We start from the raw sequence: 12,552 nt of genomic DNA on the forward strand, positions 1-12,552 counted from the left end.
AGTCATTAATATATTAAATTCTATTTCATGTTTTATAGACAGTATGTGTGTGTGTGTGTGCGTGTGTATAAATATATAAATGTATAAATATATATATAAATGTGTGTATGTATGTATAAAAATTAATAAATTCATACATTTACTATTTAGGTATATTAATACATTTATCTTTCGGACACACCCATAATTTCTGTTTTATACCATGACCTTTGACCTTCTTAACACTGTGTATCCTCATTCGTTGTTTGCTTTTCCATTTTCTGAGCTCAACATACTGTATTCTTACTACTTTTGTGCTCTAAGCTTTAACTGCTTTTTTAACACTACGGTGTCTTTGCATGGGCTTCTGTGTATCTTCCCTTTACTCTTTCTCTCAAACTAATCCATCTCTCGGGCTGTGTGGCTGTCTCCGCACACGTTTCCCCCTCTCTCACTCCGTGCGAAGATCGCTGCCGAAGCGCCAGCGCTCCAGCTTTAGGTATTGTCCTCTCAATCTCACGTTAGCATGCGACCACAGAGCACACTCTTGCTGTGTCATATTGGATTTAACCTAAGCTCTCCTATCCTGATTCTTTAAAGCTGAAAGCAGAGAGTTTTTTTCTCTCTCTCACACTCACACTCTCTCCCTCTCCTCTCAGAGATTAGACTTCGTTAATGTGAGCCTTGCTGCTTTACTTTGAGTTTAAACTGGTGCCATGTGATGAAAATATAATGTACTGTATATGGAAAAAAGGAGAAGTCTAATAAAATCCATACAGAAGTCTAATGTTAAAATCCATACAGAAGTCTAATGTTAAAATCCAGTTTACTATGCTTTGGTTTGGTTATTATTCTTAGTCTTGATTTATCATAATTTATATCATATTATATTATTAATAAATATATATATAATATGTGACCGTGGATCACAAAACCAGTCACAAGTCGCACGGGTATATTTGTGGCAATAGCCAACAATACATTGTATTGGTAAAAATTATCGATTTTTCTTTCATGCCAAAAATCATTAGGATATTAAGTAAAGATCATGTTCTATGAAGATATTTTGTAAATTTCCTACCGTAAATATATAAAACATTTATTTTTGTGAGTGAATGCAGCATAATCGCAAAAATAAACTTTTAAGACAACTTTTAAGGCGATTTTCTCAATGTTTTGATTTTTTATGCACACTCAGATTCCAGATTTTCAAATAGTTGTATCTCAGCCAAATATTGTCCTATCATAACAAACTATACATAATCTTATTTATTCAGCTTTCAGATGATGTATAAATCTCAATTTCGTTTTTGTGGTCCAGGGTCACAGAATATTAATACATTTAAAGTATATCTAATCTAATCATTGAATTGAATTATTATTCAGTTATTATATCATTGAATTGAATAATCCATTATTAAATAAATTATATTATAAAAGGTTAAACAATAATTTTGATTCTTTTCTTGAAATGTCTAAGGAGTTCAAATAAGTACCAGTGGCATGGATTATTATTAGTAGTAGTAGTAGTATTGTATACACTCATATACCCATATATTGGATTGACCTGCTTTAAATTATATTAGACTTTTCTCTTTCCTGAGAAAATATTTTCTTATTTTCTATTTAATCAGCAGCAAAGGCTATTTTTAGAGAGTATTATTCTACATTTTTGGAATATATGAGCTTAAAAGCATATCTAAAACAGCATTGTGATGTTAGTTTTTCCTTTTTTTCCTTCTGCTCTCTTGCATGGCTAATATTTGGCGCAGGGCCGCGGAGAAAGCATGATCAGTTTGTGGTTGGTGGGTACAGACAGAATGTGTATTCAGTCCAATAGTGAACCTATAAAAACATAGAAACACATAAACCTATCAGAACAAGTGGATTACTTCCTGTTCACAGGAAAGACAGAGAAGACCGATGACTCAACCTTGTCTGACCTTTCGCCAATGTCATCTGGAGTAGAATCAGGTCAACAGTCCCCTGTTTCACCAGAGCACAAGAAGAACCAGAAAGGCATCCGAAAACTGTGGGGAAAGTGAGTTGGTTGTTGACAGACAGCATTCGATAAGCATTTATGTTTCATATTGTGATATATTTTCATATTCATATTTTAAATGAGCATAGGACAAAAGTTGATTTCATCCATCAGGATACTTGATTGGATCATGAAAAGTGTGCTGTTACTATTGCTTCACAGGATCAGGAGAACCCAGTCTGGCAGTCTTCCAGCTGACGCTTCCGATTCGGATTTTAAGAGAGGGGGTTTCAGAGCCACGGCCGGCCCACGACTCGCCTGCCTGGGCATCGGTTCTTCAGCGCGGTATCTAAATCACATACAATGAGATCTGTTCTGAAACATATGTAAGCACCTTCATTCCTGTTTCTCATATTCTACATTTGTGTTCTGCAGTGACACGAACGCCCCCTTCTCGAAATGGTCATGTGATCAGGTGTGCACATGGATGGAGGACTCTGGCATGGGTCAGTACGTGCATATGGCCAGACAGTGGGTGACCAGCGGTCAGACTCTACTCTCTGCCTCCTCGCAGGACGTAGAGAAGGTGAGAGATACTTCCTACAAGATATCAGCACATGTTTGAAAGACTTTGGGATAAAGAACATACGCAGACCTGTGGTTTCAGGTTGTAACACTCTGATATCCTCATGCAACACCTGGCGGTTCCTGTAAAATGATTTGGCCATGCCTCTCGCCTCAGGTCGTTGTGGTGCCACTCAAATTCTGGTTTGGTTCTACCTGCCAGGGCAGCTTTAACCTCTGTTCCACGCCAGTAATGCTGCGCGACTTACTCATTTGTTCTGCCTTCAAACTCACTCAATTAAATATTCGACTTTACACTTCCTTAATTGAGCTCTTAAAAAATGTTATTCCTTGATATTGATAGATTCCATTACCAAAGAAATAATATGCTGTCACAACCATCTTGATATTTGAATTGATTTTCACATTTAGGATCTGGGAATTAAACATCCACTACACAAGAAGAAACTCCAGCTGGCTCTGCGCTCCTTCAGCACCAAAATCACAGAGAAATCCTCTGAACTCGACCACATCTGGGTCACACGTATGTACTCTTTTTTTTTTGTTTTGTTTGTGGCACATATGGAGGATTTGGAGTGCTGCTTAAAAATAAAATGAAGAAATCAATGAACGGTAATAATTAACAAAAATAATGTAAATAAATCTAGCCCCTTTTAAAGTAAAAAAAAAAAAAAAAAAGTAAATACTACATTTGAATTTAATTTTATAAAGCATTTACAACTGGCTTTATTAACTACATTTTAGGTGACCCTCCTAGTGCTCTATACATAGATATTTTAGAAAATATAAATAAGGAATTACTGTTACACTCTATATCAAGAAACCATGTTATTTCTACACAGGATGGCTGGATGATATCGGATTACCGCAGTACAAAGACCAGTTTCATGATGGACGTGTGGACGGTAGAATGCTGCAGTACTTGACAGTGGTAAATCTCTTTGTTAACCTTTAGTGCCTTGCCAATCAAATTAAAGGTCTGGAATTAATGTACAGTATCAACTGAGATTAATATTGGTACTATGTCTCATTTTCAGAATGATCTGCTGTTCATGAAAGTCACCAGTCAACTTCATCATCTCAGCATCAAGTGTGCTATCCACGTCCTACATGTAAACAAGTTCAACCCCAACTGCCTCAAAAGAAGACCTGGAGATGAGGTGTGGATGAGATAAACAGAAAACAAAGAGAGGGCAATCTACTTCTGCACGTCCAGGACTAATAATGCACATTATGGATATGCTAATTCATGTTGTTTTGACAGAATAAGACATCCCCTTCTGAGGTCGTCCAGTGGTCCAATCACCGTGTGATGGAGTGGCTCAGATCAGTTGACCTGGCAGAATACGCCCCCAACCTGAGAGGCAGCGGAGTGCATGGAGGACTTATAGTGAGTAACTCAAATCAAACTTACTGATACTAATTTAAGGTGAATAAATAGTTTCTGCGACACTAGTGGCACTTAGCGGAATTACAAAAATAAAGCATTTTTGCAAACGCCTCTTTTGCGCGTTGTGCCTCCCCCAACTCAAACATCACAAACACGGGTGCTTGTGAAGACATGTATTTCAATAACAGTACATATTAGGAATACTTTTAGCTGTGCTATGTGTCACGAGTAAGCAATTGAGTTGGCTAACACTCTGTCTAGAGCAAATGTGAGCATCTCGCTTATGTTTTGTAACGCATTGCATCGCAATTCCCCGTTCACTTTGATGTGTTCATTGCACTTCTGTACCCAAACTTGCACTATTGGTTGGGCTAGAAAGAGATTGACAGGTCTGAGCGGACAGCTCTCAGTGTTTTGATGGTGCCTGGGAGGCTCAACATGTTAAGTTTTGGAGGAGATAAACCCATTAATGACATATTAATGATGAAAAATAAACTGGGTTGAGAGAATGTATTTTACCATAAAAAAAAAAAAAATCTTACTTCACCTTTAATGAAAGGTTGTGGGCTCTTTTCACTTGGGCTGGTAAACAGCTAGCAAACCGGCAAACTTAGTCACCCTATAGCAACGCCCAACAACACATTAGCAACCATGCAGAACATCCAAGCAAATGCATATGAACACATAAAATACACTGGGAGCACCTAAGCAATCTCTTAGCATCCTAGCAACCACCCGAAACTCCCTAGTAACCTTATACAAAACACTAACAAATGCACATCAACACCCTAAATCCTGGTCAGAATGCCATACAAAATGCATTGCCACCTGCTATAAATCACTCAGAACACCTTAGCAACCCCATAGCAACGCCCCAAGCAACACCTTAGCAAAACCCACTCAGAACTTCATAACATAACTTTATAGAAACTCCCTAGAAACTATCACGAAATGCCCTAGCAATCATCTAGATTCTAGAACACCCTAGAAAAGGCATTGCAACAAGCTAAAAACCACTCAAAACACCTTAGCAACCCCATAGCAACACCCTAGCTAAAACCACTCAGAACTTCATTACATAACATTGAAACTCCCTAGAAACTATCGTGAAATGCCCTAGCATTCATCTATCGCATGATTGCATCGCAACAAGCTACAAACACCTTCAGCAACCCCATAGCAACGCCCCAAGCAACACCTTAGCAAAACCCACTCAGAACTTCATAACATAACTTTATAGAAACTTTATAGAAACTCCCTAGAAACTATCACGAAATGCCCTAGCAATCATCTAGATTCTAGAACACCCTAGAAAAGGCATTGCAACAAGCTAAAAACCACTCAAAACACCTTAGCAACTCCATAGCAACACCCTAGCTAAAACCACTCAGAACTTCATTACATAACATAGAAACTCCCTAGAAACTATCGTGAAATGCCCTAGCATTCATCTATCGCATGATTGCATCGCAACAAGCTACAAACACCTTCAGCAACCCCATAGCAACGCCCCAAGCAACACCTTAGCAAAACCCACTCAGAACTTCATAACATAACTTTATAGAAACTTTATAGAAACTCCCTAGAAACTATCACGAAATGCCCTAGCAATCATCTAGATTCTAGAACCCCCTAGAAAAGGCATTGCAACAAGCTAAAAAACACTCAAAACACCATAGCAACCCCATAGCAACACCCTAGCTAAAACCACTCAGAATCTCATTACATAACTTCATAGAAACTCCCTAGAAACTATCATGAAATGCCCTAGTAATCATCTAGAACACCCTAGAAAATGCATCACAACAAGCTACAAACACCTTAGCAACCCCATAGCAATGCCCCAAGCAACACCTTAGAAAAAAACTCGATTATGAATACAATTTCATAAAAACTCCCTAGAAACCATCAAAAAATGCCCTAGCAATAATCTAGAACATAATTTAGAACATGCTAAAAACCACTCAAAACACCTTAGCAACCCCAAAGCAAAAACCACTCAGAACACCCTAGCAAATTCATAGCAAAACCCTAAAAACTACTCAGAACTCCATATTTGGGATATTTGTTTAATGTATTTCTTGCTTCGGATTATGATTTATAAATTTTTTTGTCAGATCTTGGAACCTCGTTTTAACTCCGACACCCTTGCGATGCTCCTGAACATCCCCCCGCAGAAGACTCTGTTGAGGAGGCACCTGGCCACTAATTTCAACACGCTGGTGGGCTCTCAGGCTCAGCAAGAGAAACAGGAGTTCCTGGAATCATCGAGCTACACGCCGCTAACCACCACCGCAAAAGTCCGGGTAAGAAAAGCAGTTCACATATGCTGACCACATCTTTAAAAACACCTTAATCCCTGCCAACCGTACACCTCAGAATGAAGATGCAAGCCCTTACACATGTAAATACAGACTCCTGCTTCAGCAGCCTGATTCGTGTTTAAGCTCAGCTGATGCAGCACACGTGTTTTGACACTTAGATTTTGCTTAGGCCGTCTATACGGAATGTGCTGAGCGAATGGTCCTACAGTGTGTAACATACTTACTAAGCACAATGCAGCTTTAGACGAAACATTTAGTTCACCTTCGTCTTTAGCCAACCATTCATTTTCCATGATAAGAGAAAGAATGTGTGTGTTTTTTTTTTTAGATAAGTTATTTCCGGTAAGGATGACGTGACATTAAAGGGTCTCTTATTGTTGTTCTTTTGCCTCACCTTATACTATTTTGAGTCTTTTACAAAAAAAAATTCAACTGATCCTGGAGATTCATGGACTGGATTTGTCTCAATATTTGGCAATATATCAATATCATTATCTCAATATCCTATAATATTTGCTGATATCCAGGCCAATTCATGAATTGATTGAATTTGGTATACAAATATTTATTATTATTACTTTTATTATTATTTTTATTTTTATTAATAAGATAGTTGCCGATACCCAGCCCAATTCAATTAATTAATTAATTATGGAATTTAATGAATGAATGAATTCAAGTTGGTGGTACAAATTTTATTATTATTATTATTTTGATTAGTAATAAAACTATCTTTTCCACCAAACATGTAGACACGTATGTTGGAAACATCATTTAACAACAAAAATGTGCAATATATATTTTTACAGCATTTATTAACTTTTATTCATTATTTAACTTGTCTTAACTTTTGTTAATTCACTGTGAACTAACATGAATATTTCTATTAACTAAAACTTATGATTGTAATAAATGTTAATGATTAACAAGATTAATAAATGCTGTAGTAGTTTTCAGAATCTTCCCACAAACTTTATATTATATTGTATTATAAGAGTATATTACTTTTATACTCTTTTTGTCTAAATAGAAAAATAAAACAAACTAAAAAAACAAAATCAAACATTTTACATGATACAAGTGAATTCTGGGCATCATAACAGTATGAAAATTAATATTAAATGAGTGTTTTTAAAGATTAACCTTAAGTGAGCATTAGATGGCCGAATTAAAAAGTAAAAATAAAGGAATTGTGTATGCATGGTTAAATATGAAATATCGGCCGATATAATGACATTAGAAAAAGATCTTCTGATATTGGCAGATAGGTACTGATTGGCTGTTTGCTGCCCTGAGTCAAACAAGACCACCCTCATGTTTCCATGACAATTCAGTCCGGAGATATTCCTTTGATCTCTTTCATTGGAAGTCTATGGAACTTGTTGCTAAGGTGCTCTAAATGGTTGCTAGGGTATTTTGGGTGGTTATTAGAGCGTTTCTAGATGGTTCCTAGGGTGTTCAGGGCGGTTGCTAAGGTATTTTTGGTGGTTGCTATGGTGTTACTAGGTGGATGGTAGTTGTCACAGATGGTTACTATGGAGTTTTTATAGAGTTCTCAAAAATCTTTAGTAATGAGTGCCTTTAATACGGTAAATTCATGCTGCGTATTTCTGTTCCTCAGCCACGTAAAATAGGCTTCTCCAGTTTCGGCCACCGTAAGAAGCGCGCTGACGACTCCACGGACTACATCTGCCCTCTGGATGCATCTCAAGCCCAGGACCTGCTCAACGGGGCCAACCGGCCCTACAGCGGCTTCAGGGGCCTGAGCCCCATCTTCGACAGGGACCCGGAGAGGCGGGAGCAGGTGGGAGCTCTACAGATCTGACGCTTGCACCCATATCCCACAAAACCACGGCAACCTCCCCAGCGACACCCTGCTTCTGTTCAGTGCCATTTTCTAACACCCCCAGCATCCTCCATTGACGGACACTAGACCGCAGTACGGACACTGCGCAGAAAGACTTGGATCCAAGGGTTTAGTACATCATCTCACAAGGGAAACGGGGTTTAGTAGAACGCTTTTCCCAGAATAGTGCCACTTCACCTGTGATGATACTATATCATTTTTTGTGAATCGTTAAAAAAATGTATTGAGATTTAAAAGTATTCCATTTTTGTAACCCAACACCTACTGTTTCTAAAGACAGTGTGTACTATCTTGTGCAATATTTGCATATTTTAGAGTTATTTAATGGTATATTTATGGTGAATTTTTAAGAGGCACACAGACTACTACTTACATGCTCAGCAGCAGCAGCACATTTTGACTAATCTGATGGTTATTTTCATACAATGAAATGCACAAGAGTATTTTTATAGGTAGATATATTGCCTCTTCAGTTGAAGATAGACTAATGATATATAACGCAAAATATTGTTACATAAACAATAAACCTCCTCGATCACAGTGATATTGTGTGTTTTTTCCAGCACATAGAGGGATGTTTTCTTTTTAAAAAATGTTTTCTTGGCTGTATGTAATTTCAAAACTTAATCATCTTTCAATATGATTTTAATAACAAACTTTGCACACACACACACACACACACACACACACACACACACACACACACACACACACAAAAAAAAACATTGGCATGCATGATTTACAAGCATTACGCATTAACCTGCTGTCATCCATGCATCTGGCCACCAACAAATGGTCATTTTCACAATGTGGAGAAGTGCATGCTGGGAAAGGATTTTCATGCACTTGTGCAGGTACATTCTAATATACATTTCTCTATATTCACATTATTTGCACTTCATTACCACCCATTGCTTCTGCTTAATATTCCATCTATTAATACAAATATATTTATTTGTACTTGCGTACAATGATGAATATTAACTTATATTATTTAGGTTGATATATTTGATGGATATCTTGACATTTCAGATTCTGTGCGCTAAAGGATCAGGGATGCAGATCGAGGCCTTATCCAGGGGAATTAACAACCTCACAGTAAGGTGTTTTTTTTAACTCTGCAGGATCTATTAACCAATTAATGTTCTTACAGATAGGTTTAAGCTATATATATATAAGCTTTTGATGCTTGTATTTTTGATTTACATGTACCAATATTTATTTACATGTACCAATATTACAATTCATAGTAAAGAAAGAAATCAGTATTTATCTACATATTTTTAACACTCGTGAGACAAGAATTTGCGAAACTAAACTACTAATACACTTAATGACCAAATAAAAGTCACATTAAAACACAATTTTAATATTCACGTTTAACTCTTTCCCCGCCATTGACTGAATTTTCCAGCAATTTTCATTGTTATATGGTAGGGGGCGCTGTTACGCATCTTAAAGAGTACAGAATCTCCAGATCAAAACATTGCTTATGCACATGTAAAATAATGTGATCATCAAACATTAAACATCATATCAAAACTGCCTAACATTAGTGATCTACTCGATCAATAAATCGAGCATCGTTCTGAATCCGTTTAGATTTTTCTCAGCTTTTTGTTCAAAATGTTCTTTTGATATATTGTATGTTCATATATTCATACAATAAAATATTCTGGGGGCCATGTAAGTTTTGTGAAAATGATAAAAAAAAAATATTTTTCAACTTTTTTTTTTCTTTTTCTTTGGCAGGGATAGAGTTAATATTATTTTGCTAAATCCTAGAAGTGAATTTTAGCCCTAGTGTCACATATTGCAAACGGTTACTGACAAGTTTAGGTTTAACTCTGCTAAACTAGTTTAACTTGTGGAGCGCTTCGCACTAATCCTGGCACCATCCCCTCCTCTCACTTCCAGTACTTACTGAGCCGAGACGAGCTCCTGAGAGGAATGAGACGCAGCCACACCGCAATAGTGTGAGCCACATTAACTGCCAAGAACCTAACCCACCTCACCCTCAAACCTTCAGGACTTCAGCTGTGCAACACCTGTGCACCGTCCAGCTCAAGACTTGTGTCACTGTATTCCTGTTTTTGATTTGAGAGTTTATAATGCACTATATGAAAATGATTTTAAAACTTTTTGTGTAATATGCAAACAGCCCTTACTTTATATCTACCTCTACCTTTGTGTTTTTCATGTTATTGTGTTCTTGTAGCCAATGGAACTGGATATGAGTAAATCTTTGTTTGCCCAGCAGTTTAGCATTTTCTTGGGCTTGATCTTTTTTCAAATCTATATAATATGTTAAAAGCAGTTTGTTTTTTTCAAGCAGAAATGGTTGTTTGCTTGCTATAGCTCTGTTAAATCCATCTTAAGGGTTGAAATGGGTTTGTTGTTATAAGGGGCTTTGTGATGTCTTGTCCAACCTGTCCCGTGTCCCAAATGGCAAACATTATATTTGGGAGGTCCTTATCTGATGGTACAGCCTTAAATGCGCACACTTATTTTAATAGGACACCAGACAAGAGAAGATAGATCCGACTGCAGGTTCACTCTCACCCAATACTAAGGAAAGAATATTATTGGTGAGTTATTTTATCTAATGACATTTTACGTTAGTGTCCATTAACGGCAATTCTCACTATTAGCTAGTTGCTTATTAGCATGCGTATTACTAGGATATTGACTGTTTATTAGTACTTATGAATGCCTAATTCTGAATGACCATATTCTACATCCCTTAAAGGGATAACGTTAGTTCGGCCAAAAATGATATTAAACCGTATTAAACCCATGATTTACTCACCCTCAAGCCGTTCAAGATGCATATGTCAATCATTTTTCAGACGAACACATTTTCAGTTATTTTAGAAAATGTCTTAGATCTTTCAGTGGTTAAAATGTCAAGTCCCAAAAATGTACATGCATCAGGCTCTAGGGGGATAAGCAAAGGCCTTCTGAGGGTAATTCGTGCGGTTTTGTCGTAAAAATATACATATTTAAAACTTTATAAATGAAAATAACTGGCTTCCGGCAACGGTCGACGCGCGTTCACGGGAGATGGATGCTGGCGTATTACCTTACTAACTAACAATAAGCAGTAATTAGGGAGTTTACTGAGGCAAAAGTCATAGTTAATAGTGAGAATTGGACCCTAATCTAAAGTGTGACCACATTAACAACTATTTTTAATCATATAAATATTTATTTTTGTCTAGAAATGTTAATTTGTAATAACTGAACTTAATAAATATTTTTTCTGTTAAATTTCAGTCATTATCTATCAGATTTTTGGTTGTCCTTAAATAAATGGTAAATGGAAAATGCAATAAAATTATGTAAATATTTCCAGTGTATAAGGGAAACAACACTTTGAACTGGACCAGCTGGAATGAATCAAAAATATCTCCAGTATGAAGCCAAAATCAGCATTTTCAGAACCTTATGGGCTAAACCCAACAAAACCTCCTCGGCAGACCACATCCACCTCTTTAGCGACTGCATCCGGGCGGCTTCATCCAGAACAAAGGAGTATCTGCTCTTCAGGGACCCGGAGAACAAGTTCAACCCAAGTCCTTCAACCCTAAGCGAGATCTTTCTGATGACCTACATCCAGCACAGCCGCCTGTTGAATCTCAGCGGCACGTTCAACTGCACGGCCATGACCCAAGAACAGAGGATACTGTTGGGAGCCCACTGGGTCTGGGCCGTGCTGGATCAGCCAGGCAAGAACCCCCGGGTCCAGATCGCGGTCCAGGTTTTTCACCTGCCAGAAAGAACGGAAGAGAACGTGGATGAACTGTCCTTGGATATCTACAGCGACATCATGCGCATGGCCGGGATGGATGTGGTGGAGAAAACCCAAGCTGAGAGGATGGTGGAGTTCTGCTCTTCCATCGGCAGAGACTGTTTCGCGCTTTTTCTCTTCTTCGGTCGACAAAACGATGAGGGAAACATTTACGGGCTACTAAGCAACAACTTGCAAGCAGCTGTGGGGAAGTGTGTGAGGATTGATCAGGGTTTTATTGATCACTTCTTCAAAGGTGCGAAATGCTTTGCCACTTCAAGTGGGATGATGCAAGCACTGGTTGGTAAGGAGAGTGACGATCCCCTGACCATGCTTGTTAAGTTCACCTAACAGCTGTTTGTTTGGGGTTTATTCTAATGAGCAGCTCACTGCTTGGTAACAGATGCTTGATATTTTCGAGATGGTCCTCAATGCAGTACAAAAGATCCGGGGGGAGGAGTCGGATCCAGATCCAACTCCTCCCACCTTACATACCTAAACCTACCCAACTCCACCCCCTGATCCCTAGACCCACCCCTAAACCTACCAATCTCCACCCCTTATATGAGATCCGACTCCTCCCCCGGATCTTTTGTACTGCATTGAGGTGCTACTGATATTTTCCCTAGACTTTCC

General features: G+C 38.0%; 2 protein-coding genes across 28 annotated transcripts in view; both read left to right on the top strand.

Annotated features, from left to right (window-relative positions):
* ppfibp2b (PPFIA binding protein 2b) overlaps positions 1 to 10,386 on the top strand; it is a 64,096-nt gene extending 53,710 nt beyond the window's left edge. For 18 of the 27 annotated variants that reach the window (XM_081356528.1, XM_081356542.1, XM_081356544.1 and 15 more), the window contains 9 exons: positions 1,885 to 2,020; positions 2,183 to 2,305; positions 2,396 to 2,546; positions 2,957 to 3,068; positions 3,388 to 3,476; positions 3,583 to 3,705; positions 3,810 to 3,935; positions 6,053 to 6,241; positions 7,881 to 8,669. In XM_081356528.1, the coding sequence (XP_081212654.1) occupies positions 1,885 to 2,020; positions 2,183 to 2,305; positions 2,396 to 2,546; positions 2,957 to 3,068; positions 3,388 to 3,476; positions 3,583 to 3,705; positions 3,810 to 3,935; positions 6,053 to 6,241; positions 7,881 to 8,084 (1,253 nt within the window). In that variant the 3' untranslated portion in view covers positions 8,085 to 8,669. Of the gene's footprint in view, positions 1 to 1,751; positions 1,785 to 1,884; positions 2,021 to 2,182; positions 2,306 to 2,395; positions 2,547 to 2,956; positions 3,069 to 3,387; positions 3,477 to 3,582; positions 3,706 to 3,809; positions 3,936 to 6,052; positions 6,242 to 7,880; positions 8,670 to 9,158; positions 9,225 to 10,043 lie in introns of those variants that run through there. The other 9 variants (XM_081356540.1, XM_081356520.1, XM_081356533.1 and 6 more) reach the window with 3 other exon arrangements.
* A 229-nt stretch (positions 10,387 to 10,615) lies between these two features.
* Positions 10,616 to 12,350, top strand: rep15 (RAB15 effector protein). The gene is made up of 2 exons (XM_081356548.1): positions 10,616 to 10,714; positions 11,482 to 12,350. Exon 2 carries the CDS (start codon positions 11,521 to 11,523, stop codon positions 12,265 to 12,267), a length of 747 nt encoding a protein of 248 aa, XP_081212674.1. The 5' UTR covers positions 10,616 to 10,714; positions 11,482 to 11,520; the 3' UTR covers positions 12,268 to 12,350.
* The last annotated feature ends 202 nt before the right edge of the window (positions 12,351 to 12,552 follow it).

Source organism: Scardinius erythrophthalmus (assembly GCF_964197995.2).
Source record: "Scardinius erythrophthalmus genome assembly, chromosome: 24".
Taxonomy (NCBI): domain Eukaryota; kingdom Metazoa; phylum Chordata; class Actinopteri; order Cypriniformes; family Leuciscidae; genus Scardinius; species Scardinius erythrophthalmus.